Below are 27,554 nucleotides of genomic sequence, written 5' to 3' on the forward strand. Positions count from 1 at the left end.
AAACATACACTCTGGTATCTGCAACTTTAACACAGGCTTTGAGTGGTTTAAGGTTGTGCATGATTACGGTAGCTAATTTTGCTCCCTTTGATGAAAAGCTGCGCAAAAAAATGATAAAAGATGAGCAGCCACTAGTGCCTTGATCTATAAAGCCCGCCTTCATCCAGCGACGTTCTCTGATTGGCTAAGTGTTTGTTTATTCCTATGACGTCTACAAGTTAGGTTTCACTCGTAACCTGTCAAATTTAAAGACATATGAGAGCGTCGGGGGAAAAAGCTGTTCAGATTGTAAGTAACAAGCACTAGTTATTCAAATGTTAAATACATAGCGCTATATGTGTGGTTGAATACAACGTAGCCAGTATTTCTGGAGGTAGGGTCGGAATATGTTTCGGTTGACATGATCACAGTGGCTGGTGTAAGTGTCTTGTTTTCAAGCTAACAAGCATTAGCCAGTCCGCTAGCTGGCGATAACCGCCGTGAAAATGCATCGTCAAATTGCTTCAGATAAACCTGACAAAGCCTCACCGATGGTCGACGTTAATACGGTCTTATTTTTAGATAAACAAGTGACGCTATGCAGTGTTTGCTTATTATCACCCCAAGAGGTAGCTGCTACAGTTTAGTTTTTCTTAAAACTTCGAGTGTCAGTTCTGCGGGAGCAGAGCAGCTGGCCCTGACATTCAGCGTTTGAATTAGATGATTTTGACAAACGGAAGAATAAAACAAAAATAATCTTTCACCTAGCCACACAGTGTTTGTAATAATGCACTGTACATAAACCCGAGCAAGCATGGTTTAATAAACACGCCGAGTAACGAGATAAAATAAGATCTCCCTTGGAATAACAGCGTGCCTGCCTCCCATTACAGACACATGCCGAGTTAATCTGGAAATACTGCGAAAGGTTTTGAATCGCCTGCACTGGTTACCGTTCGAGTAGTGGCTCATTTGGCTGGAGAAGATATATTCCCACCTGGCACAGTTCAGCGACAGCAATAGCTCTGTGCACTGTGGGAAAGAGCGCTCTCCATGCCGCTTTGTGTAGACGTGATTGCATAGAACTGATTCAGCAGTACCTTATCATGAAGTGATCAAATACATATTTAATACTGGCGTGATAACTTTCATACGCTGCTGAACAGGTGTCAGTTAATAGGGGACCTTGGAATTATAGTATTGCTAGGTTTTCAGGTGAAGGATAATCTTGATGAGTATCGCACCATCTTAACTCAAAGTAAAATGTTTGTCAAAATCCAAATGGATTCAGACATTTAATTGGATTTGGAATAGTGCAGCCTTCTTTTGTTTCTGGTGTTATTTAGTTTGAGAATATGCAGTAAAACGTAGCTTGATGGTAATGTTCAATCAGGCATGTGTTTAATATTTCTTCTTTTTTTTTTGGCATGCTCAGTATGATAGTCATTTATCTTACCAAACAAGTCAAACTTGTTTCTTTGAGATAAAATTGAGAATCTTTGAAAAGGTTGCTTGGAGAATATGGTAACAGGATGGTGTGTATTTCAGCCTATAAGGCTTTTAAGACACATCATCATGAGTGGATTGGAGTTCTGCATTATAATTACATCTGGGCTGTACAGCACTTTCCACTCTCAGTAGAAATTAATTTAGAAATAACCACAAAGATTGAACATGTGAAAAAAAAAACGCAAGGCTTGTTTTGTGACCTGCTGTCATACCTAATTTCCATTTTGTTTTGAACTGACCATGGCCTGTTTTTCTTAGCTTTCATATTAAATATCTTCTTATTCAAAACTCTTGTTCCCTTAGTTTAAGTTGTGATGAATGTGAACCAGCATTAAGAAAGCTGCCATTTCTGTGCTACTGTGGTATATTTTAAAAGAGGATCCTCTGGTTTGTTTTTGCTGTTGTGTGTTGAATGTGCTGAGGTCAGTGCAGAACTCCAATATGGCTGCACTACAATGGCTGTTGGAAATACTTTCACTTCTAGAGAGCTAGACCACTTGGCACTCAGGCCCTGGTGAACCTTGCCAGTTCTCTTTGCAGTATCTTTTACACTGTCATTATGTTGTTACCCATCAGCTCATGGGCTATTTTTGCTTGCTTATGTGTGCTTGTTTTCAGGTAAAAAAAAAATTGCTGCTCGTCTCCGTAAAATGAGGTCACTCTTGCAGTTGTTCATGGCGGAATGACTCACTCTGAAGCCTGGATGAGGAAAATGGCAATGGAGAATTCCAGCATAACACCTCAGTTCTGCATTCTTCAGCACCGTCACACACAGCACATCCAAGCATTGCACCAGGCAGCCCCCTGAGCCCCCAGGCCCTACCTCTCTAGCTCTTCCTCCCAGGTTTGGGGAAAGCCCTGCCCCCCAACCCTCACCACACTGCCAAACCCTATCCAACATCCGAGCCCAGCCCCCACCACCCGGCGGCGGCAGACCACGCTGAGCGTTGGCGGGCGATGGCGCGGCGGGTCCCGCGGGCTTGCCGCCGTGGACTGTGATGTCAGAGCCCAGCAGCCCGTGCGAGAGCCAGCGTGGCGCTCCCAGATTCTTTGTGGGCTGCGAGGAGGATGAGAACGAGGGCCCAGGCGGCTACGGCACGATGAGGACCGACCTGGAGCTGTACGACAACAACCAGGAGGATGACTTTGTAAGGGCAGGGGCGGATCCTGATGGTGGCTTGATCTGTGTTTTAAAAATGTTATTCTTACCTTATTGTTTTCCATCTCTTATTACTCCTCAAATTGAAAGTTAAGAATATAATTTTCTATATTTTCTATGCAAATCACTCTTGGTGACGTCATTTCTGACTAGCGATGCACGTTCTTACATCCTTAAGTGTGAATCCTGGCATTCACCTTAAAATGGTCTCACTACATCGCCATGTTTTTGTCGACCTCACTGTCGAAAACTAGCCAGTGTCAGTGTCTTGATCTGGCTGGTGTATGGCTGGTGCTGACATGTTCACAATGGTTTTAGTCCGTTGTGGAAATTGTGAGGTTTTCATGCCAGGCCTTTTCACACCCCCTCGGCTTCTCTCCATAGCCTCTTGAGCGTCAGATCATGGTGGGGATTTGCTGCATGATGAAGAAGTCCAAGTCCAAGCCCATGACGCAGATCCTGGAGCGACTTTGCAAGTTCGAGTACATCACTGTGGTCATCTTCCCAGAGGACGTCATCCTGAACGAGCCTGTGGAGAAATGGCCCCTCTGCGACTGCCTCATCTCTTTCCACTCAAAAGGTGACTGCCATCTGTGTTTGGTTGTCCCTCTGGGTCTGACCCAGGACCAGCCTGCTCTCCCTTTATTGTCTCTGCCAGGGTCACATGGCAGTGCCACTGGTCAGTCAGTGATGGTTATGTGATATTGGGCTGAGGGGCATGAGATCTGTCTTGCTCCAGGTTGAATGTCTGTGCACCTCCCTTTTAAGCCTAACCATCCCTATATCTGACCTTTTATCTTACGATGATTAACCGTAAAACTGAACTCAGTTGCATAACCACTTTAACCGACATTAGACCTGTGCTTATTCTAGTATCACGTGAATGCTTGATACTGGCCCCTTATTCGGGGGGCTTTATATATTTGGAAGAGATGAGGTATTACTATGGTTAACTTCAGGTCCTTTTTGTAAAGTGCCCTTGGTGTTTTCTGTAATGATGCACATACTTGCCTTTTTCTTCTTTATTAAATTAAACTTTTTCTCCTTCGATTGTACTTGCGTTTCCTGTTCATTGGCAGGTTTTCCACTGGATAAGGCAGTGAGTTATGCCAAACTCCGTAACCCACTGCTAATCAATGATCTTAATATGCAGTACTACATACAAGACAGGTATGACCTGAACATACACCACCCCATACAGCATAAGTACTTCAGCAAGCATCTGCTTCTCACTCACCAACAACTTGGATGCAGTTCATATTTCTTATAGCTGTGGAACAATGTTTTAGGAGGGAGGTGTATCGTATCCTTCAGGAAGAGGGAATTGACCTGCCACGCTATGCTGTGCTGAATCGGGATCCGGACAAACCTGATGGTATGTGAGAGGCTGACTTCCCCACCTTTCCTGTATACATACATTCTCAGCCGTTCAGTTGTTTCTTATTTAAGTCATCACAGATGACTGGAGAATGGATCAAATACCGTCTATGGCAATGGGATACATCCGCTTCTGTGCTTTGGCTCTGTTTTACTGCTCTCTATGTATAAATAGATATTAATGAGGAACAGATAAGGGAGTTTGGGGGCTATAGACATTTGGATTTGCTTGGAGGAACAATGCAATGGTCAGCCACCCGTTAGCCCCCGGGGCACTGAGCCAAGCTTTTATCCAAGCCCCCTCCTGCAGAGTTCTGGTTCAGCCCCACCGTGTCCTTACCTGTCTTGTCAAAGTCCTGAAAAGCACATGAATATTGAAACCAGGTGTGCTAGACTGGGTTTGAGCATAAACTCTGCAGGAGGCTAAATCTCTCAGAGCAGGGTTGGCTGCCCTGGTTTAACCAGTAAGCCACTGGCACTCTCCTGAGGATATTTAATTGGGTTATGTTGCCAATCATTCTCTGCACAACAAAATAATAAGCAAATGCTGTATTTACTACATTGCTATCAGCTACTTCAGGAATGTTCTAAAAAAAATCCTTTTTCCCCCTATTTTCTATTTGACTATTTTGTGGTTTTGTCTTTGCAGAGTGCAACCTGGTGGAAGGTGAGGACCAAGTGGAGGTGAACGGTGAGATCTTTCCAAAGCCCTTCGTGGAGAAGCCGGTCTCGGCCGAAGATCACAACGTGTACATCTACTACCCGACCTCGGCGGGCGGGGGCAGCCAGCGTCTCTTCAGAAAGGTCCGCTTTTGGTGTTCTTTACAACCACGCCCCTTGCCCCGCCCCCACAGTGTCCAAATATGCCCCTGTCAGGCTGGCCCAGCCAAGGAGCTGGCTCCTCTTCCAGGAATAGAGCCGCCTGTGCTCTGTGTGACACTCAGAAGCCCAGAAGAATGCGCCAATGTCGGGATGGGCTGCCATTCTACCTCGCCACCTGTTATTATGCCGCACAGGGAGGCGTGGGGTGTTGTCATGATGTAATGAGGGGGCTGGCGGGGCAGAACGCTAGTACGGATATAGTGGCACTCTGTCACGCTTTGAATGAAAGCGTCCCGTTTTTCAAAATCCGGTCAATTTACAGGGACGTCTTGGCTCTTAAATGGCAACAGGTTTGCATCCCTGCTTTGCTTCTTCAGATCGGGAGCCGGAGCAGCGTCTATTCCCCAGAGAGCTGTGTGAGAAAGACCGGCTCATATATATACGAGGAGTTCATGCCGACGGATGGCACAGATGTGAAGGTAATGGTTCATTTGAGACTGTTCAGCTGGGCAGCGTAAATACGCTAGGCTAGTGGTCTGAAACACTGAGCTCTCAAAAGCTGGAGCAAAGTGGGTGTGTCATGTAGACTTCTTGTTGCCAAGCACCAGAGAACCAGGCTGTTGCCAAACACAGATATTTGTATTAGAGATTACTCTGAGATGAATCTGAATAGTAGAATATTTGTTCTTATGTAAAATTAAAAACTAACTGTTTAGATTTACTATGTTAAACATTCAGGCCCCAGAGTAGGAACTCGATACAACAAAAGTCAGTGTACCTTTTATTACTGAGATTTAAATCTTGCGGTTTTTTTTCAATACTTTCTATGTCTATATTTATTTATTTTTTATGACAATCTCTATCCTCCTCAGCATGGAGGATACCTGGGTTATGAACATTTCTGGACAGATGTTCTGGCATTCTTCAGATACCTTTTTTAGCTGCTCTTTGGTGGAGGAACTGTGTTGCTCTACCTTTCATTTTAAAATACCCCAAAGGTGTTCTATTACACTCAAGGCAGGTGGTATACTGGGGCTGTATGATTCTCTTGTATGATTTTGGCAGTGATTTTTGGATTATTGTCTTCTGGAATATTTCTCTTCTCCCAAGATTCTAGTGACTAGGAGTCAGCTGGTCAGCCAGTGTTTTGGTATATCCACAGGCATTTATGGTACCATTTATAAAATGTCATCTCACATGGCCCCATATCTTCACCCCCCCCCTCCCCCCCTTCTGTGTCTGGACTGTGTGTTCACTGTGGTAGTCCTGGCCATGTTTACACCAAACACTCTGGATCCCATCTGATCCGAACACATTTATTTTGGTCTCTTATGACCAACAAATGTGCTCCCAATATTCATCAGGCCTCTTGCCATGTTCATGTTTCATGCAAAGTTTAATCTTGCCTTTTTGTGCCAAAGAGCAAGCAAGCTTTTTTTAATGGATGCAGTCCACAAAGATTGACTTTATGGATTGTCCTTCACACTGAGCTGCCACAGAGACTGATTTTTATTGATGGCCCCTGTGCTAAGCACTTGTCCCTCTGTTCCTCAGAGCTAGATTGCGCAAGTAGCACAGTACACTACAGTTACCTGGAATCTTTTTCTGAGATGCAATGAAGGTAAGAAACTTAAGGAATATAATTCATCTAATCTCTTGGAAGTTTAGGAAACACAAACACACGTTTGTGTGTGCATGTTTGCATGCGTGCCTCCTAAAGTTACGAGAGTGTAGGTGAGTTAGTTTTCCTTAAGTTTAATAACTTCATTGCTGCCATAGCTACAACTGGCAATGCAAACAGACGCAACATTAATGCAATGTCCAAAAGCATTAAAATGGCTTACCACTGAAAATGACAAATTCTTGTGTGTGTGTGTGTGTGTGTGTGTGTGTGTGTGTGTGTGTGTGTGTTTCTCAGGTCTACACAGTAGGGCCTGATTACGCCCATGCGGAAGCACGCAAGTCCCCGGCTCTAGACGGCAAGGTGGAGCGCGACAGCGAGGGCAAAGAGATCCGCTACCCCGTCATGCTCACGGCCATGGAGAAGCTCGTGGCACGCAAGGTCTGCCTGGCTTTCAAGGTGAGTTTCTTCACCCACTTCTCGCGTGCCATCCGCAGACACGGAGACCCTGCTGACCCACTGCTGACTCGCTGTTCCGTCACAGCAAACGGTGTGCGGCTTCGACCTCCTCCGGGCCAATGGCCACTCCTACGTGTGTGACGTCAATGGCTTCAGCTTTGTGAAGAACTCAATGAAATATTACGACGACTGTGCCAAAATACTTGGGTGAGCTAATTTTGGTCTTACACGTTCTAAAACGCTTTCTCAGCAGTGTTGGTACTTGGGAGTGGAGACATATCTTTGTATTTGGGGTTTGTGTTGTTTTTTTTTAAATTTCTCTTATATTCTCTAGGAACATTGTGATGAGGGAGCTAGCTCCTCAGTTCCAGATCCCCTGGTCTATCCCCACCGAGGCTGAGGACATACCTATAGTCCCCACCACATCTGGGACCATGTAAGTGTACTCTAACAGTTTCTGTCTTCCAACCGAAGAAATTATTTCACGCTTTACTGCTTTAGAAGTTAAATACACCAGATGCAGATGGAAATTGTTTATTTGCTGGAATATGTACACATGAAACCGGTTTGAAATGACACCTGAATCCTCGTCGTTTCCTGCAGGATGGAGCTGCGCTGTGTGATCGCGGTGATCCGCCACGGAGACCGAACCCCGAAGCAGAAGATGAAGATGGAAGTCAGGAATCCCATGTGAGAGCTCGCATGTGTGATGGTAGAGCTCTCTCACAAGCACGAGCACGAGACCTGAGCCGGCAGTCTGTGTGTCTTCACAGGTTTTTTGAGCTATTCGAAAAATATGGTGGTTACAAGGCTGGCAAGTTGAAACTGAAGAAACCAAAACAGCTGCAGGTAACGATCGCAGATTGCTTACTTATTTCCTTCTTTTTTTTCTTTTTTTTTGGTATCTATTCACCTGTGAATGTAGCCAGGTGCACATCGCTCCTCCACTGCCAGACAGCACTATATATGGAACTAGAACAACCTTCTGCTTGCTGGTTTATTTATTTATTTATTTATTTATTTATTTTTAGTAATGTAAACTGCTGTTGTGCCCTTCAGGAAGTGCTGGACATTACGAGACAGCTGTTGGCTGATCTGGGGCAGCACAGCGACTGTGAGATCGAGGAGAAGTCGTCTAAACTGGAGCAGCTCAAGACTGTTCTGGAGATGTGAGTCATTTAGAAGTGGACCACTCACAGTGGGACATGCATTGTCTCTCAAGGACATCCCTGTGGAAGCTCCTTAGATATCCTTGTAATGCCTCAAAAGAAGTGAGAAATGCCATCTCTACTGTATGTTAGCTTTTATCAGTACATGTGCCTTACTCAACACTTATATTATTGTGACTGAGTCCTCAATTAGGAGTTTTGGAAGTGTGGAGAAGCAGCCTAAGGGTTAATCCAGGGCACTGATGCGACTGGCTCTGGTACTAGAGGAAAGGTCCATGCTGCCCTTTGAAAGTTCTGTTTCAGAGCCATCATCTAATGAATAACAGGGAGAGCTATGTTTGGTTTGTTTACATTTGCTTAAAATATGGATTCAGAATGTCTTCTGTTTTGTGTCACAGTGACGTAGAAAATGTAAGATTTAAAAGCTAGTGAGAATTTAGTTTGTGCTTAAAAATAGCATGTCGAGTTCTGTGGAATGGTCTGGGGTCCGTGTGGAATTGGGATTAAAGAGCTCCCGCCCAAACTCTCATGCCTGTTCTGCATCTCGAAATACTGGACACACTTCAGTCTGAGAAACATGTTACAACTCCTTTTTGATCTTTAGAGGGGTTAACATGTGGTTTTTGTTGTCTTTCCGGGAACAGTGGGCATCTGTAGTGACACCCAGTTTGGTTGCATTACTAAGCTCATGTCAGGTAATTAAATCGGTATTATTTTATTCAGTTAGGTGGACACCTTTTTGGTCTTTTTAAGCATATTTGTGGGATGGTCCCGGGTGGATGGCACATCTCTAGCCCTTGAGTTTATTGTTAGCCTATTGTTTATCAAGTGGCCATCCCCATATTTCACACCTGCCTTTACAGGTTGACTGGATCCTTTATTAATGTTGTTTTCAAACTGTTCTTTAGGGTATAAAAGCAGAACATGTGGTCTTGGGTAGACTGAACACAGTCCACCCATCCTGCAACAGTTCACGGTGCACAGGGTTGGGTCAATAGAATGCGTTTGTCCCATCATTATTTATAATTCGGAGTCAAGTTTTACTGGTGGTTGGTTTTGGTTTTGTTGGTTGATGCCATGCTCAAGTTCATTAAACTCCTCATATAAATGTTTTGACAGGTGTCTTCTGTTGTTGTTTATACATAGTTACAGTATATGATTTCAGACGGCAATAACATTGACTGCAAGCTCAAAAATGTCTGTTACACTAAAGCAGAATCCCTCTGCTTTTCCTTTGCCAGCTTTTAAACCAACCTTTAAGAGTTATTGATCATTTGTGACTACGTGTGTTTTTGAACACCTTCCTTGGCTGGTGATTGTGACCTGTGCTGTTCAATGTCAGAGAGCAGTGTGAGGCTCAGGTTTAGGAGGCCACTGGGCTTTTGTTCTCACCTTTGCTTAACTTTTTAATCTTATTTGCTTGTCTGTTGTCAGGTATGGCCATTTTTCCGGGATCAATAGGAAAGTGCAGTTGACTTACCTTCCCCACGGACGTCCCAAGACCTCCAGTGAGGAGGAAGGTATGCGATCTGTGCGAGCGGACATTTTCTACACAGAATTCCTAACTGGCGTAGCAATAGAGTCCTTGGATGTTTGCGGTGGTGGTGTGTTATTAATGGGGTGCTCCTGTGGGGTGTGTTTGGGCTCCAGACACGCGGAAGGACGGCCCATCCTTGTTACTGGTGTTGAAGTGGGGTGGGGAGCTGACTCCCGCAGGCCGAGTGCAAGCTGAGGAGCTGGGCAGGGCCTTCCGCTGCATGTACCCTGGAGGCCAAGGTAGCGTGACAAAGGGTAACACAGGGTGTGGGCAGTCTCCTTACCTTCTCCCTGCCTGTGGCTTTGACTCCTACCCCCCCCCTATATCTTTCCACATTTTCTTCTCCTTTCCTAACTTCTCTTTTTCTTTCTGTTGTGTACTTGTATAGCGCTTTTAACGGTATACGTTTGCAGCATTTGGTAACGCAGCCTCGTCCAGAGCGACACTCTCTGTCCCTCCCTCCCTCCCTCCCTCCCTCTCTCTCTCACCTTCACTCTTTCTCTCTTTTCTCAAGTTCATCTGAGCAACATCCCCTCATAGTTGTTGTGCTGTCACAGTGTTGACTGGCTCTGCGACAGAGAGGGTGGGGTCACATTCAGTGACCCGCAGAGAACAGTGCTGTGACCTCATGCTTCCAGCTCCAAGCACAGTCTTCTAACCCTGTTCAGATTGTTTTGGAATAGTGAGTATGAGCTGAATGTGGATTTAATTCTAATGTCGTGTCTTCTCAGCGTTAATTCAAAGCAGTTTCTTCAGCAGTTTCTTCTTTCTTTTTGATGGTTCTTTTCTGCGATGGCTCTGAACAGCAGGAGTCCATACTTGATTCCTTTTATAGAGCTCTGAGAGCTCCTTATTGTGGATTGGGTTGTTGTTGTTGTTGTTGTTTTTTCTTTTTTTTTTTTGGTGTGTGTGATCAGCTACTGTAAAGAAGGGACAGGATATTATACCATTATATCCTTCAGAACTGAAATTCACCCTCTGTATTCACAGCAAACCATAACAATTCTGAAAGACTTATGGAGAAGGTCCATGTTGATTTGATAATGTGAAAAATTCAGCTCCGGTTAATGTGTGTGATGTACATATGTATGCTTTCTGTTAATTCTGCTTTTTTTTTTCTTATTCTACCTTGCATGACTTACACATTAGACAATAGGTGCAAGTGTGTAGGAAGTGAACCCCCTACTGGCTGTGGTAAGAAGTGCTCTGGAACTCTACAGATTTTAAATGATTAAGTTTGCTGCCTCGTGGCCACTGTCACCCTTTAAACCAAAGCTGCACATAACACCTCCATCCACTAACACCACAGGGCATGGCAACCACTGCCTCCAATGGCACTGGCAGAAATGCTCACTGATATGGTGTTGGCAGCCATTTGGGGTTATCTTAGAATACTGCAAATAAATGCTAAATAATCATATTATTAGGATTAGGTTTTCTGGATTGTTTTTAAGTGGTTTTAAGTGATGTTTGAACCACCATTATTATATAATGGTTATATAATGGTTATATAATGGTTATATAGCACTCATAGGGCGTAGAGAGCTCTGCTGACTCATGACATGGAGATGAATGACGAGAGGATTATCTTGGGCACCATGTAAATATTTATAGTCATTGTGGATTTAGTGACCAATAGTATTTGCCTCAGCTGCTGTTTGATGTCAGATTTACTGTGTCTCAGTAGAATTATGCGTTTGCTAAGGTTTGTTTCCTTTTAGATTTTCTGTGTGCTCCAAGGGCTGTGAGCCGGTTTCCTCTGCATATGTGGAAGAATAGGTGTATGATGTGGTTTTGTGGTCAGTGTGATGAACTAATGCATGACCAAGTTCTATATTTGGCTTGTGCTAACACATGTGTGTGTGTGTGTGTGTGTGTGTGTGTGTGTGTGTGTGTGTGTGTGTGTGTGTGTGTGTGTGTGTGTAGGAGATTATGCCGGCTTCCCCGGTTGTGGCCTGCTTCGACTCCACAGCACCTACCGCCACGACCTGAAGATCTACGCGTCGGACGAGGGCAGGGTGCAAATGACAGCGGCTGCGTTTGCTAAGGTAGCCACCTGTACTGTGTAGAGAAATCCAGACGTGTGTGTGTGTGTGTGTGGTTGAGGGTATTTTCAAATGTGCTTTGCTAAGGTGTGCTATTCAGATAAATGAAAGCAGAATGGTGTATGTGCGTGTTTACATTGTGGGCGGACATCGTTGACAGAGGGGTCAGCTTCTCTTTGTGCTGGCAGGGCTTGTTGGCGCTGGAAGGCGAGCTCACTCCCATCCTGGTGCAGATGGTGAAGAGTGCCAACATGAACGGTCTGCTGGATAATGACATTGACTCGCTCAGCAGCTGCCAGCACCGCGTCAAAGCTCGGCTCCACGAGATCATGCAGAAAGATCAAGCCTTCGGTGAGGAAGACTTTGAGAAGGTGAACCAGCTTCTCCGTGTCACTTAGACTTGGACCAGCCTGACTGTTCTGCACAGCACACTGGATGTTTCACATGTGCACATTTACTCACACACACACACACACAAAAACATGTATTTGCGTAGACTTGTCCATTGTGTATTTGTTTACATGTAGCCCTCAACCTTATTTCAAACATACAGGGAGTTGTCAGTTTATCAGATGCACCTAGTCTTTATCAGACGTTCACTGATGGAGACTTTCATGTCTATATCAGACATTTACTGGTGGAGACTTGTCTTGTCTTCTGCACAGTTGTTTCAAATGGCCTCTTTTTTCCACGATTGTTTGATGTCTTAATATTTTGTGTACGAGTATGCAAATTAATATTAGTTTATGTTGTGTGTACATACAGTATTTACATACGTGTTTACACTATAAATGTTTGTTTATTAAAAGCATCCAGCTAACACCCTTTGCTCAAAACCAGGTCACTCATGACAGAGGCCATTAAAGGTTATCATGTTCAACATGTAACCTAAACCTGGCTGTAAAATGTCTCACTGCCAGTGTAGGTTCTTTAGAGCAGGTCTACCTAGGTAAAGGGATCACTCACCTGTGCACATGCACAGAAGAGTGTGATGTGCGGGAGTAGTAGACACACACCGATGTTCTCTCACTCCCAGCTGGCCCCGACCTGCAGCACCTCTTTGTTCAACTCCATGAAGGCTGTAAAGAATCCAGTCAGCACTTGTGACGAGGTCTACAGTCTCATCCAGAGCCTCACCTCCCAGATCCGCAAGAGGCTCGAAGACCCCAAGTCTGCAGGTAACTGCTCTGACCAGACAAGCCAGTATAGCTCACGTATACATGGTAGGTTGAAAGTGTTGGGCTAGGAGGGACTGCTGGGCATTAGAGAAGCTTCCAGAAGCCAGAGCCCTGTGCTTTTGTTTTATGGTTCACCCCAGACCTGCAGCTGTACCACAGCGAGACTCTGGAGCTGATGTTGCAGCGCTGGTCCAAGCTGGAGAGGGATTTCCGCATGAAGAGCGGTCGCTACGACATCAGCAAGATCCCAGACATCTATGACTGTGTCAAGTACGATGTACAGCACAACAGCTCGCTGGGTCTGGAGGACACGCTGGAGCTTTTCACGCTGTCCCGGGCACTGGCCGACCTCGTCATACCACAGGTCTGACCCCGGGGGACTACAGGTGGGGGGGGGGGGGGGTAGTTAAGGCTCTGGTGGTTGGTGTTACAAAGTGCAAATCTTTTTTTTTCCCCCAGCTGAAGAGAGGGAGTAATTTGATGAAATAAGCAGTTCTTTCTCAAAGAACTGAAAAAAAAGTATTGTATTACAGAATGACTGAAAGTGTGGGGTGCTTGTATTTAGCCATTTTTATTGATTTTTAGGTGTTTGTACTCTCTTTGCAAGCTTCTTTCTGAAATGTGACTTGCTCATTTCACTCGATACCTACTTAGGAATATGGCATTAGCAAGATGGAGAAGTTGGACATCGCATATGCCTACTGTCTGCCACTGATCAGGAAGATCCAAATGGATTTACAGAGGACCCACGAGGACGAGTCTGTCAACAAGCTCCACCCACTGTAAGTCTTTCACTCACTCACTCACTCACTCACACATATATACACACACACACACACACTTTCTCTCTCTAATGGTGATGGTGGTGTAAGTGTATCTTAATTTTACCAGGAAAGAAAACACCTCTGCTTTATACTCTTGAGTATAATGCTATTAAGCATTATAAACCCCTTTAACCCCCTTTTTTTTTTTTAACCAAAAAGGTGTTGAAAAACAGGAGGTCATCTTGGAACCCTGAACACTCTGCCACACAGAATATGCCTGTGGCTCTGTGCTCTCATGTCCTCTCACGTGTGCCTTTCCTGTGACAGCTATTCCCGCGGCGTGCTTTCACCGGGCAGGCATGTGCGGACACGGCTATATTTCACCAGCGAGAGTCACGTCCACTCCCTGCTGAGCATCTTCCGATATGGAGGCCTGTTGGATGTAAGCACTATAGAATTCCTCTTTAGACAGACGTACACTTGGATCTCTCACACACACACACACACACACACACAAAGCTGACTGAGCTCTGGCCCCTCTGCAGGAGGATAAGGACCAGCAGTGGAACAGGGCCATGGACTACCTGAGCGCTGTGTCTGAGCTCAACTACATGACCCAGATAGTCATCATGCTTTACGAGGACAACAACAAGGTATTTGGCCCAGCACACAACAGGCCTCCCCCGCAACCTGGCCATCACCTGTTTAGTAGTGCGGCCCAGGGGGGTTTCCCCTTCAGCCAGGTCAAGGAGATCATTTTATGCACGCGTTTAAAATGAACTCCTGTTGTATTGATCCTTGTCGTTATGGAGGACCCTTCCTCTGAGGAGCGCTTTCATGTGGAGCTGCATTTCAGTCCTGGGGTGAAAGTGTGCGAGGAGGAGAACGCACCAATGGGATTCGGCTTCCGCCCAGCCTCGTCTGAGGTGAGTGCATTCTGCTGGGTTCAAAAGCTCCTCTCCTGGTTCAAAGCAGCGTGCAATAAATGAAGGTAAATGAATAAATGGTTATATATTTTGGCAAAAGTAATATTTGCATGTTTGGGTGCGTGTGTGTGTGGGTGGGTGGGTGGGTGGGTGGGTGTGCGTGCCCGTATGCATGTGTGGCATTGCTTAGAATGACCACAAGCACACAGACCCCGGCAGTCTGGAGAACCTTGTTCAGGACGAGGTAGACCGGGCCCTGCCTCTCTCAGAGTCAATCAGCGCTCAGCGCCGGTCCCCTCTCATCCGGAACCGGAAGACCAGCTCCATGGAGGTGCGGCCCTGTTGCTCTCCGATGCAAATTTCACCTCATCTCCACCTGTGCAGATCCCCCATCATCTTCGGCACTGCTCCATATGCTGCCCAGCCTGTGCCGTGCACTCTAATGTGTGCTGGATCATAGTTCTCATGTTTGTGCCGTGTATTTGCATGTGCCTGTTTGTTGTTTGCAGGTGCTGTCAGAAACCTCATCGTCCAGAGCCGGCAGCTACCGCCTCTTCCCCTCCTGTTCTCGCCAGTCTCCGGAGATGAAGCAGAGCGGGTTAGGTTGGTGTCACGTTTCCGCTGGCCTCCGCCATCCCCTCCCTCCCTTCTGTCAGAGAAAGAGAGAAAGTGCAGCTCCTGATGCCTAGTGCTCTTGTACAGACTGGAAAAGGAGTTGGCCTAAAGCCCAGACAGTGTTTCCGCATGACAACTTGGAGGATGTTTCCAGTTAGGACATGGACGCCATTATGTCCTTGGTGTGTTCGTTAGCTCAGCATAGCAGGAAACTGATGTTTCGGTTTGTCAAAGAAACGGGTACAGCGCATTTGTTGCTGTGTTTTGGGAAATCCAGCTGACGTCTGCTTTCTCAGCGCAGAAACATGATGTATATATTTTGTATGTTGGGAAAAGAGATCAATATATATTTTTTTTAAATGTTGGAAATTAACTGTATTTAGAATACCAAATGGTGGACTGATTTAAACACTGATGCAGTGGTGACACCCACTAGTTAACTTTTTCAACCACGTTAACTAAAAAATAGCATGACCTATAGAATATGTGACTGTACACAATTTATAAGCCTTGATGAATTATTATTAATTATTAGTAAATGAACAGGCCTCCAGGTGGTGCAACAGAAAAGCGTTTGCCCTTCATCCAGGGATGGCAAACCCAATGCCTGATTCCACGGCCATCCGTGGCCAAAAGGCTGAGAGCAAAACTGGCCATGCTCTCAGGGAGGCAGGGAGGGGTGGCATGCTTCCTGCCCTGTCAATCACAGTGGCACCGGCCAATCATGGGTGTCTGAGCTCGTGGATTTGAAGGGGGTGGATAGTGCCATCCTCCAATCCACAACTGGATAATATGCAGTGTTTGGCTACATGAGGAAGCCCATGACGGCCTCACCCTCTGTGGTTGGCAGCTGTCGTGTGATGGGGCAGAATTACCTGATTGGTGGGAATTGGCTACGACTAAACTAAGGAGAAATTTTGGGAAAGAAAAAAGAAAGGCAAACAAATTCGCTATCGAGCAACAAGTTACACTGATATTGATGATGGCTGATACAAACACGTTCAGTTAACACGTTCAGTCTGACTAAATGACACCATCAGGCCCCACACTCCGTTCAGAACTTTTTTTCATTTATTTCACTGGTTCTTAATACAAGTCCTGCATAGCCTGTGCTCTACAGCAGGGGTGTCCAGCTTCAGTCCTGAAGATCTGCCACCCTGCTGCGTTTCCTAGCAGTCGATGAACTAGATTGCCATTGGAACCAGACTGCAGGGCAGTGGATCTCCACAGCCAGAGCTGGGCACTACTATTGTACTATATATTGTGTTTTCTTGTCTGACGGACCTGTTACTGCTCAGTAATTACCAGGATGAGCTGAAGCAGGTGTGGTAGGACGGGAAGCGTGTAGGGCAGGACTGGTATTGAGAGAACCGTGGCATTAGGACTGGTCCCGAAGTGTGTCTGGAAAACTGGCAGTTTTGTAGGTCACCACTTGCACAGGTGATGCCAGGCATTTGATCAGCCCACCTCCTGTATGTTCTGATCATCGGATCATTCCAATAGCTTCTGCTGCTTTAGACTTCTCACCAAGCCTTAACTGCTTTTGTATGGGTCACATATAAATGACCCAACTGCCCAGTTACTCTTCCGGTAACTGGTGCGTGGGTCTGAACCTGAATAACGGCATGCTCTAACCTCATCCACAGGCTCTCAGTGCGCAGGGCTCTTCAGCACCACTGTCCTCGGGGGGTCCTCTAGCGCCCCCAACCTGCAGGACTACGCCCGCACGCACCGCAAAAAATTCTCCTCTGGCAGTTTGACCTGTAAAGACGGTATGTGCCCAGACCAGTTCTTCATTTCCTTTCCTATTACCCCCCTCCCCCTGAGAGCGAGCGAGCGCAGAGTTTAGAGACGCTTATTTCAGGGCACTTCCATCCATGGTTTAAGTGGGAAAGCTGAACGGTTCTGGTTTATAGAAGGGACAGAGCTCCCGTCGTCTACCCCTCATCTCAGTCTTCGTGTTGTGTCCTCGTGAACGTGGCCGACGCCCACGTCTTGTCCACGGTCCTCTTTTCATTGCTCATCCTCGTGGATCCTGCAGCATTGTGCTTCGTTGTCGCTTGCCATCTCTTGGTTCTGTCTGCATTTGATTCATCTCAGCATTTTCGTTTTGTTTATCTGCATGTTCCTGCCTTTTGAGTTGACAGTATTACTAGGCTTACTTGTTTTAGCAGCAGGTCGTATTGTACCTCACATAAGGCTAGTTCGCATCCAGGCTCAGGCTTGTAGTTAGTACTTTATGCCTAGCATCTAGATACCACTCTTTGCCTGCTTTTTATTGTCTGGTGAGAAGCGCGTGGCTTGGTGCAGCTGCATTACATTCTCTTCTCCGGTCCAAAGGAGAGTAAACGATCCAATATTTTTCTGTGCAGGCAGATTTACTCCTGTAGTCTGAATTCTAAAACAGGATTGAAAAAAACCCACCACATTTTTCCACATGAAACTGCTTCAGCAGGGTGCATGCTCATGAAAACTGTTTAACTGAGTTTGAAGTTGGGGTAGAAAAAGTTGCCTGTTCAGAGTGATGACGTCTGTCCTTCCAGAATTTTCCTAATTTCCCACAGTTGTCCACAAGATGGCAGTATGACACTGTGAAGGGAAGTTTCACTTTCTGCTGCCATTTTCTAGGCATTGTTTTCGTGTGCTGCAGTGTTACTGTAGCTATAACGTTTCCACTCCCATCTCTTTTACATGTCCTTGTATTCAATGTCTATTCCAGTCTGTAGTAAACTATGTTTAAAATGTGAACCCCAGTATCAACCCCATTGTTGATGTACAGAATTCTTAGTCCTTTAGTTTTCATCATAGTCTGTAGCTGTGTTCTATGGAGACATCTCCTGTTGCACTGCAGTGCGCGTGTGTGCGCGCGCGTGTGTGTGCATGTGCGTGCGTGCGTGTGTGTGTGAGGGGGTTAAATGGTATGTCACTCTCAGGAGCTTGTCCAGTTCTATCCACCATTTTGTTGTTGGAAAGAGATGCCATCTAATAAGATGGTGTCTAACAGCATCATCAGGAAGTGCCCTGAGCCTGAACTGTAGCAGCTCACTATACCCACCTCGTCCCAGTCCGCAGAGGGAGAGTTAAAGCCGCCATCATGCTGGCACTGAGCTGTTCTCTAAATTTTGTTTTTACCTATTCTCCAACATGGGGTTGAGTTGCACTACATTTTTTGTAACTTGTCAGTCAGTGTGGATCAGCATTGTGATTTATCTCAGCAGAAAACGTTTTCTGCAGGTTCACTTGTAAACCAGCTGTCTTCTTTAGCGTGTCTAAACCACACAGAATACTTTGGAAGCTACTTTCAACGCTTGCTCCTAGTGGCTCCATATCCTTATCTCACACTAGCTACAGCAGTAACATGGGGCCCTCAGTAAAACTCCAGCACTCAAAGTCGATACATGTCTCACAGCACAGCCTCAATCCCTCCCCTGCTCACACACCCACCTAAAACAAACAGATAAACACACACACAAACAACCCCCCCATCTTCTACAGGTGTGCTGCAAAAGATGGTAACACCAGTGACCTCTCTTATTTCCTCAGAGGTGTTGTCTATGCCGGCAGTAAAGCGATTTTCTGTGTCGTTTGCAAAGCATCCGACTAATGGTACGTCTGCTTCTCTTCAAGTATCTTTCCACCTCCCCTCTCCTGCATGTCGATGGAAGAGTGTTCATTTCTCCTGTGCAAGGGTGGGCAGTCTCACCAGGCAAGGCGCCAGGGTGCCTACAGGTTTTCGGGTCCGTCCAAGTGGGTGCCCCCTGCTGACTGGGCTAAAAACCTGCGGCCCACTGGCTCTTTTCCGGGTGCGATTGCTTACCCCTGCTCTAGTGGTTTCAGTTGCTTTCGGTTCAGTCTGCTCACCACCATGTTTTCCCCCCTCAAACCCTATGAGTTCATCATCCTCTGTTTTGCTCATTTGTCTGGACACTAGTTCTAACACCACACTCACTTTCTGTATGTACCTTACTGTGTAAGAATACCACTCTCACCTAATGACTCCGTGTTGATTAATTTCTGTTTGTTCCTGTATTAAAATTAAAAGAGATGATGATGTTCTATTTCTTTGTGTATGTGGGAGTGTTTGGATGTGTGTTTGTCTGTGCATATGCGTGCATCGGTCAGAGCATGCATGAAGACGCATGTGCCAGTGTTGGCTCGCCAGCTGCAACGACCATGTGAATTAGCTCCACACTTAGCATACGCCCTTACAAAGCCTTCCCCTGGTAGCTCTCCGTCCAGCTTTACAGAGGAGCGATCATGTAGCACTCCTGTAACATGCTTCAAATGTCTTTTTTCCTTAAACTTTGTGCGAAAGATCCTGTCTTGTTCTGTGTGCCACATCACTCGTGAAGAACGTCCCAGCCCCAGTAGGTGTCTGAGTGAACCGTGGTGCTGCAGGTGTTTGGGATGTCAGATCAGTGTGCTGACCATGTGGCATGTTCCCGGCATCGAATAATCTGTGTGCACTGATGCTAATCCAGGTGCACTGCCTGTTCCACTTTGCTCACAGGCACTCCAGTGGCTAAGTGTGCAACTGTGTTAATCACAATCACACAACCCGTCGATCAGTGGAATCAAAGTTTGGTTACAGTCATGCAGCCCTACTTTCGAGTCCCGGCCATGTTGGTGTCCATTGCTTCTGAGATTGTAGAATGGGTTAAATCTGTCATTTGTTTGCCCACATCACTTTAGTGTTATTGTGGTTTATTTATTCTGTTTATTTACTTTGTAACTGATGTTTATATTATGTTTATATTATGTGACTGAATACTGGACAAGATGTGTTTTATTGTTGTGTTGCTGAACTGAATGAACAGGTCAAGGGGTCGTTTGGCTGGTTGGTTTTTTGTTTTGTTTTTGTTTGTGATTTTTCTCACTGCTAGACTCTGTTAGGGCTCAGTGATGTCTATATATATATATATATATATATATATATATATATATATATATATATATATATATATATATATATATATATATATATATATATAAAATCTGCATCATCCTCAACATTTTAAAAAGCCACAGAAGAGTACTACTGAGAGCCTTTTAACTTGTGAGAAGTTAAAAACCAAATGTCAACGACACTAGTCATCAAGATGTCATATTTGTGCCTAATATTATTTATTTTTTTATCCACTTCTGTACTGATATATATTTGAGGCTTTAAGCGCTTTGTTGGGTTTGTGTTAGTACAGTGCATAAAATGACATGCAAGACAGGAAAAAAGATTCTACATATGATAACCTTCATGCACTGAATATTTTTACTCATAAGTCTACACCCTTGTCTATAAGCTCATTACATGCTGCTATTGATGATGATAGACTTCATGCACAATTATCGTTCTGTAGCACACACCCTGCGCTCTCTGTTTACAGGACGTGTGTGTGAAGAGTGTGCTTGATGCACTGATTTTGTGGATTTGACATAGGAACAATCTCTCGTTACACTATACCCCATGTGAACAATAGCCAAGCTGTGTGTGCAATAGGCAGCGTTGGGCGTCTATATCTCGTCAGTACATTTCAGATGTACGTTAGTGCTACGTGTTGTACTGTTTCCACCTGCACACCCCCTCAAAATCCTGCAGTCCCTCCGCAGTCAGCTCTATAAACCCACACAGTACACCCACCACCTGTTATGAACCATATAGTTTTGGCTGCCCAATTCCACTGCACCCTTCGCGCTGTGCTCTTTCCTTCATGCTAAAAGCTTCCCTGTACACTGAAGAAAAATAACTCTTGCTTTAAACCTTTTATATGTAAAAATGTGGAATAGATGAGCCTTTTTGGAACAGTTTCTAGGAAATCAGTTTCTTCTATGTGTTATCAAGTTAAAATCGGGTGAATGGTGGGGGTGGGGGTGGGGGTGGGGGGTGGCTGTCCTGACTCATACATTTCGTGAGCTCACAGTTATTTGTCAGTTTTTAAAAACATTCCCCTTTTGGCTGGATCATAACATTCCCGTGTGGTGACTTAGTGATATAATGGTGCACACCTCCTATTGGTGTTTTGCTCTTTTGTGTTTTGGAGTGGAGTGTTTGCCAGGGGAATTTACTTGTACACCTTAAGCAGTTGTTGGTCTGTTAGTGCTGTTTTCTCGCCATGCGCCTGTTAGCAGTGTCCCTGCTCTGGGTGCTAGGCCATGTTCACATCCACTCAAGAAGTTGTAAGCTGCAGTGGATTTTCATATTGTTCAAATGAATTAACTAGGTGATGATTCCATGTCATGTACCTGTGCACATGGTGATAAAACCAGGACACTGTGACCCTCCTCGAGCAGTGGGAACTGATATTCTTTTGTTTATAAATGTCAGGAACAAGCTGCTGATATGGTGGTAGTTTAAAATTTGTTTTTTGGTTCACATGGTATGCTAGTTACTTGTTGAATTTTATGTATAAAGTTATACGTGAAAGTGAACTGAATACAGCTTGGGTTTCAGTGTAGCTATTTCATTCTTTTTTTTTTTCTTTTTTTTTTTCTTCTGGAAATTCCCTTACCAGACGTGAACATTTGTGTCTAGCAGTGTGGTGTGCTGTCCAGTTGCCCCCTACCAATGCCCTACACTGAAGTGGGCGTGGCATGGCTGTTTCCACTCCGCCCCCGCCTACCCCCTCCCCTGGCCCGCTCTTCCACGCTCTGCCTCTTCTTCCTCAGAGCCTCTGGAGGAGCAGCAGGTGGCGCAGCTGTTAAGGCGCTTCTCCTGCGACCCCAATGACCCCAACTTCATTCTGGACAGCGCGCTGGCCCACCACCTCCACCAGTGCTACTACCACCTGCGCCTCTTCCGCAACTGGTTAATCTCCGGCCAGGACCCTCTTGAGTACCTCTACGGTCAGCCCTTCCGCCACAGCGCCCCCTGCTGTGCCCTGCTCTGAGCTGCGCTGCTTTGTGCTGTGCGGTGTTTGCAGTTTGCTGCCACAGCCGCCCTCAGTCCTGCTTGTTTGGAGCATGTAATGCTTGTGTTTGTTACTTTGGTTGTGTGGGATTTGTTTTGTTTGTTTTGTTTTTGATTGTTTTGTGTTTGTTTTCCCCCAAGATTTTTGCTTATGCAACCGATTTGAGACTTGGCAGATGAGTAATGTAGCTTAATACAGTTTAAAGAATAATAACAGCACAAGTTATCAATGTGGTGGATTGAGTGTTGGTGTTTGGCTGGTGCTGGAGTCGGGTGTAAGTTCCGCTCGGTGCTGGACAGTGTGAAAAGGCTGCTGCATGTTGGTGGTGTTTTGAACGCTGCCTAAGCTGGACTGAACAATCTGCCAGTTTGTATTTAATCATCTCAACTGGATCCCACCATTGATCCAATGCCTGTCAGATGGTAGTGATTCAGTTTGCTAATGAAAGCGGCAGTGTTTGTTTCTAACGTAATCTGGTTCTGTTTTTTGTTTGGAGATGCAAATTTTCTGATGTGGTGAGATCTGAGGTAGGCCTTCTATTCTGAAATAATGTTAAGTAAATACGTCTTATGGGTAAAAATCACACATGGATAGTTTAGATGAAGATTGAAAAAGTTGACCACAATGGATTTAACAAATAAAAATGAAACCTTTGTATTAACTTTGCCTAGTTAACGTCTGGCTCAAGTAACTAATTTATAATTTGGCTAAAACACCAGTTCAACTAAATTTCAAACCTTAACACTTTTTCCCTTGTCTCACTCAGAATTATATGGTGGGTGATATGACAATATGCTGTGCTTACCATGATAAATTACTTAATGTCTGAGTTATTATTACTAATTATTAGTAATAATAATTGTGTACTTTTCAGGGCATATTGCTAGTATCGACAGTCCTTCTATAACACTGAACAATTGCAAAAAAAACCCAAAACTGGAGAGCATTTAAGCAATTGTGGCTAATTGCGGAGACTAATTGTGGAGAGCCTTTTTTTTTTTTTTTAGTGTCATAAGCATTTATTAAATCTACATAGTAACAGATATCTTATTTAATTTTACATCATTGCATTTTTTTATTTTTACCATTTATTTAACTTCTCCCACTTGTTCCTTGTTATCCGAGTTATTTTTGTAAATGTGTGTGTGTATATAATCATCATAGTTTTTCATTTCCCTTTTCTTCCTTGACACTGCTATTTGTGCTAGTTCATTATGCCGGTTACATCTTTTTTTAAAGCAAACCTTAGAAAAAGTTAAATATTAATGTGTGTCTGGTCTACATGGATTGTCATAAACCTTTTTGTCACATTGCCCACCACTACCCAGCAGGTTACACGCATGTCACTTCAGGCATGTAGTTTTAAATTTTTCATGAGCTCGTGATCTCTCTCAATAAACAATGGTAACCCAGGGTGCATTTTGAAAATGTAAAAACATAAATAAAAGGATATCATAACCCTCATCTCCTTGGCTACATCAGCTGACTGTGAGCAGATTACATTAAGATCTGTGAGATCCACCTTGTTTCTGTGCTCTAATACTGGTTTTGTGCTCTGCTAAAAACTGAAAGTTTTGTCATTAGACATTTCATAAACCTCTGCCAGCTATGTTTGCATCCTTTTTTTTTTTTGCGTGTGGTTGATTCTAACCCTGTTCTAAAGTCTTTTTGTTTTCTTCTTATTTACATGTCTTTATGGACTTGTCTCTGCCCTCTGATAGTAAAAATGTAGACTTCAGTTAAATTCAGGTTGTTTATGAAATTAATCGGAATTGGAATGTGCTTTATTTGGAATTGCTTGGTTTTGGTTGACATCATGAGATATGGCCTCTTCAGAGATTTGGTTTGTGTGTGCGTGTGCGTGCGTGCCTGTGTAGCCTGACTGTGTGCGCGTGTGTGTGTGTGTGTGTGTGTGTGTGTGTGTGTGTGTGTGTGTGTGTGTGTGTCCTGACCTTGCCTGTATCCCTCTCACTAACCAGGAGTGCTGCAGTGCTGGATTGGTAGCTTGGGCCCTGGCAGTGCTGTGGCTCAGATCAGCTGAGCACAGGCTCCCACTGACGCCCGGGGCGGGACCACCGTCTGCTCTTGTTTCTCCTGTGCATTGTAGGATTCGAAGGCTGCTCTATGGTGCCCTCTATCTACCCGCTGGAGACACTGCACAACTCCCTCTCGCTCAAACAGGTGAACGAGTTCCTGACCGGAGTGTGTGAGAGTGCCGAGGACGCACACAGCAGGACCACCAGAGGTGACGGCATCATTGCACTATGTGCCTCTAATAAACTTTTTGCATTCAAACTGCTTTGTGCCCAACACTGTTCACATCTTACCCTACATGACCTGATTTTTAAAAAAAAATCCACATTTCAAAAAAATCCAAAAACACTTCTTGGTTTCTACCACCCGGTGTAGTGAAGCTCATCTTGTGTGCTGCACAGCTCTCTCAGCCATGTTCGACTCTCAGAGCACAGCCTCGGTGGACTCCTACATCCCCCAGCGAGTGCTTTCCTCCTCCGTGGCCCTCCGGCATCGCTGTGACCGCCCCCCGTGGTGTGAGTACCGCCCCCACTCTGCAACCAGAGCTCTCCCTAACGACACATCTACTCCCCTAGTGACCTCGGTAATAGGACCTTGTTAGAAGGGAACTGGTCTGTTCGAATGTTGTTGCTTTGTGTCTGTATTTGTTGGTCTAGCTTATGTTATTACTGTGTGTTTGGTTGGGGGTTTGTAGCACTGATATTGCAGACGGCTGCCATATGCAAATGAACCCTCTAACAAATCATTGTTTATTAATTAATTTATTATTAGCATCCTCACGTGAGTCACTGCATTGACGCTAACTAAACCAAGCACATCAAAACTGTGCGTGTTTCTCCATGCAGACAGTAGCGGTCCCTCCAGTACCGTGTCCAGCGCTGGTCCCTCCTCCCCCACCACAGCTGACACCTCCCCTCGGTTCAGCTTCAGTGAGAAGACCACCCTCACACCCCAGAGCAGTGAGGAGATCCACTCAGCCCCACCCACAGCTATCCAGCCCACTGCACCCTCCTCTTTCCCTGGCAGTCCTGCCTCTGAGTCTGGTTCCCCCAGTGCCGCCCTGGCCCCTGAGGTAGTGCTGCACAGTGCATCGTTTGTTAATGCGTATTTGGACTTACTGCCATACTGAAGTTGTGGAAGGCTGAAACATTCAGAGCTGATTTACGAGTCAGAGCTGATCAACAAGTCAGAAACATTTTGCAAGCTCTGAGTGCCCTGACCAATCACAGACATTCTAGCTGAGTTTTTTTCATGGATGTTTTGATGAATGATGGCACTGATGTAAGAAACAGAAAAATAGCTGAAAATGCAGGCCAGATAGGGTGCAGCAGTTTTTGAATACATTTCAAGTCATTTCACATTTGCAATATGTGCAATATGTAATATAATATTTTGTGTGTTGTTCAGTCCTACCCAGAGAGACCCAGTGAACTGGCTGTGGACGGAACTGCCTCTACAGAGCTGCTGCTAGCAGACAGCCCAGATGCTTCACTGCCTGAGGAGCCAGACCCCAGCCCATCCTGCTCCCCACTGGCTGACGTGAGCCTACGTATGGAGTCCTTCTGCGGCATGCCTGGGCCCCTTCCCGTGCTCCTGGAGCTCCGTGAGAGCAGCTCGGAGGCTGGTTCCAGTGCCCAGACGCCCCTCACTCCGGACGAGCCTGATGAGTTCTTCGACACCCAGGAATCGGTGGAGGTGTGGAGGGGTGGCCCGGGGAACATGGCCCACTCTGCCACTCCACTGGAGGTGGGAGCTCCACATGCAGCCGAGCCTTGAGGAAGCTCTCGGGGTGTAAACCTCCTCCAGCGACGCCTGCTGTGCTGGTCATGCTCTCACTACAGTGCCTCCATGAGCTTGAGTCACGTCCCCCGGGACCAACGCAGGTGATGGGCCGAGTGCTTGACCCGGGCAACGGGTAATGCGGTCACCTGTACGCACCAAAAGTTATGGAAATTAAGGCTGTCTCTGTAGCCCGTTGCAGTCATACTGCATGTCCTTTTTTTGCAGTCCTGGTGTTGGCCCCGGAAATATCCGAGCTTGAGAGTGCTTTGCTTTATCGTCTGCAGATGCTCAGCCTGTGCCCGTCTATGTTACGCTACTGTTACTACACGTGCAATAGCTAAATGGCCAGTGATGATGTGATCAATGCTGTAAGATGCACTGAAAATACATGCTGTTTGCATTTTCTTTTTTTGTGGAACTATCTGGTATTTCCAACTGCAAAGAAACACTTTCAATTTTATTTGCTTCCATTGGCAAATAAGGAGATACTACTTTTTTCCTTTCTTTGCATTTTGAAAAACATTTCCAGGTTGCACCCAGGTGTCATGTCAGAGTTATGTACTGAGCATGATGGATCTCATTTCATTATCATTTTCCAGTCCACATCCATTACAAATCCACTGCCCTTAACGCACAGTGCAGTGTGGAGTGAAGACTGAAGACACCACCTACTGAAGATTTACACCATTTATTTATTTACTGCTCTGTTGCTTTTTTTTTGCCAAAATCTTCCAGTACCACTATCATAACTTATTAAATCATAGATATTTACAAAGCATATTTTTAATATAGAGATATAACAAATTAATACATTGTCTCATCTTTTAGCAATTTTATATTTTTGTAAAACGTAGTACTACAACAGATTTGAAATAATGAATATGTTGTTTATTTTATCGTGTCTGTTTTTAGATTCGTTTGTCTTTGTAGCGTTCAGCTTTTTAAAGAGAAATACACATTTTGTACTCAAGCCACCATCGCTTTGTCAGGTCAGCTCGGATGTGCACTCAGAATTCCATTGCGTACCAATGAAGTGAGATTCTGTGTTTGGTTTCTTTCTGGTTGTGTTTTTGATGTACAGTTAAACAATTACAGGAGAGGTATTGTATAATCTTAATCAGCAAAGTATGCTGCTGCCCAAACGTTTACACTGTCCAATGCTGTTGTGTGTTGATCTGAACAGATAACTAGTCTACCTTAAGGGAAGAATGGGGATTATGTGCAGCTCTCTCAGAACTCTAGATGGTGGGCATTTTTTAGATGGTGGGGAAAGTGCACCAAGTGAGACTGCCTCACGTTGCTGCTGTAGGACCGGCATCCCATACTGTGGTCACATGTGACCCCTGTAGACGAAACTACAGTGCAGAAAGGAGACCCACTGGAGTGTGTCGGCTGTACTGATGAACTACATGTCACGGTAACTTCTCTGCAGTACCCAAAGGCAATGGGAGTGGCAAGGAAGCTAACGGAGATGACGTGTGTACATGTTGCTTTTTATTAAATGTATAGTTGATTCACTCACACGCTGAATCTCCTGAATCTTCTTTTTACATTTCCGTGATCTAGTGCTGCGGGTGTTCTGTATGCAATCTGTGCACTGGTGCATCTCATTGGCACTTTTTCAATGTTGCGATTGAACTGGCTTGTCTACAATAAAAAGGCGACCTAATTCAAAG

General features: G+C 45.1%; 1 protein-coding gene across 4 annotated transcripts; it reads left to right on the forward strand.

Moving 5' to 3' along the window:
- Positions 1-213: 213 nt before the first annotated feature.
- Positions 214-27,553, forward strand: ppip5k1a (diphosphoinositol pentakisphosphate kinase 1a). 4 transcript variants are annotated; one of them, XM_035520744.1, is made up of 32 exons: positions 214-288; positions 2,107-2,636; positions 3,032-3,227; positions 3,727-3,817; positions 3,937-4,022; positions 4,674-4,828; positions 5,224-5,325; positions 6,765-6,926; positions 7,012-7,133; positions 7,261-7,362; positions 7,530-7,616; positions 7,700-7,775; positions 7,986-8,095; positions 9,530-9,615; positions 9,746-9,871; positions 11,559-11,680; positions 11,866-12,048; positions 12,714-12,855; positions 12,996-13,219; positions 13,510-13,637; positions 13,947-14,061; positions 14,165-14,272; positions 14,432-14,545; positions 14,736-14,876; positions 15,055-15,148; positions 16,807-16,932; positions 18,704-18,766; positions 21,821-21,997; positions 24,170-24,307; positions 24,498-24,611; positions 24,942-25,168; positions 25,504-27,553. In XM_035520744.1, exons 2-32 carry the CDS (start codon positions 2,487-2,489, stop codon positions 25,870-25,872), a joined length of 4,236 nt encoding a protein of 1,411 aa, XP_035376637.1. In that variant the 5' UTR covers positions 214-288; positions 2,107-2,486; the 3' UTR covers positions 25,873-27,553. The 4 variants fall into 4 exon arrangements, with proteins under 4 accessions (XP_035376637.1, XP_035376639.1, XP_035376638.1 ...); XM_035520746.1 differs by lacking the exon at positions 21,821-21,997; XM_035520745.1 differs by lacking the exon at positions 18,704-18,766.
- The last annotated feature ends 1 nt before the right edge of the window (position 27,554 follows it).

This window comes from Electrophorus electricus, chromosome 21 (assembly GCF_013358815.1).
Source record: "Electrophorus electricus isolate fEleEle1 chromosome 21, fEleEle1.pri, whole genome shotgun sequence".
Taxonomy (NCBI): Eukaryota; Metazoa; Chordata; class Actinopteri; order Gymnotiformes; family Gymnotidae; genus Electrophorus; species Electrophorus electricus.

Excerpts from the sequence above, each read along its gene's own strand:
- ppip5k1a (XM_035520744.1), top strand. The coding sequence starts at position 2,487 with ATGTCAGAGCCCAGCAGCCCGTGCGAGAGCCAGCGTGGCGCTCCCAGA. Across the intron at positions 7,134-7,260 it reads GACTGTGCCAAAATACTTGG|GAACATTGTGATGAGGGAGC; the intron begins GTGAGCTAATTT and ends TATATTCTCTAG. Across the intron at positions 16,933-18,703 it reads CAGTTTGACCTGTAAAGACG|AGGTGTTGTCTATGCCGGCA; the intron begins GTATGTGCCCAG and ends TTATTTCCTCAG.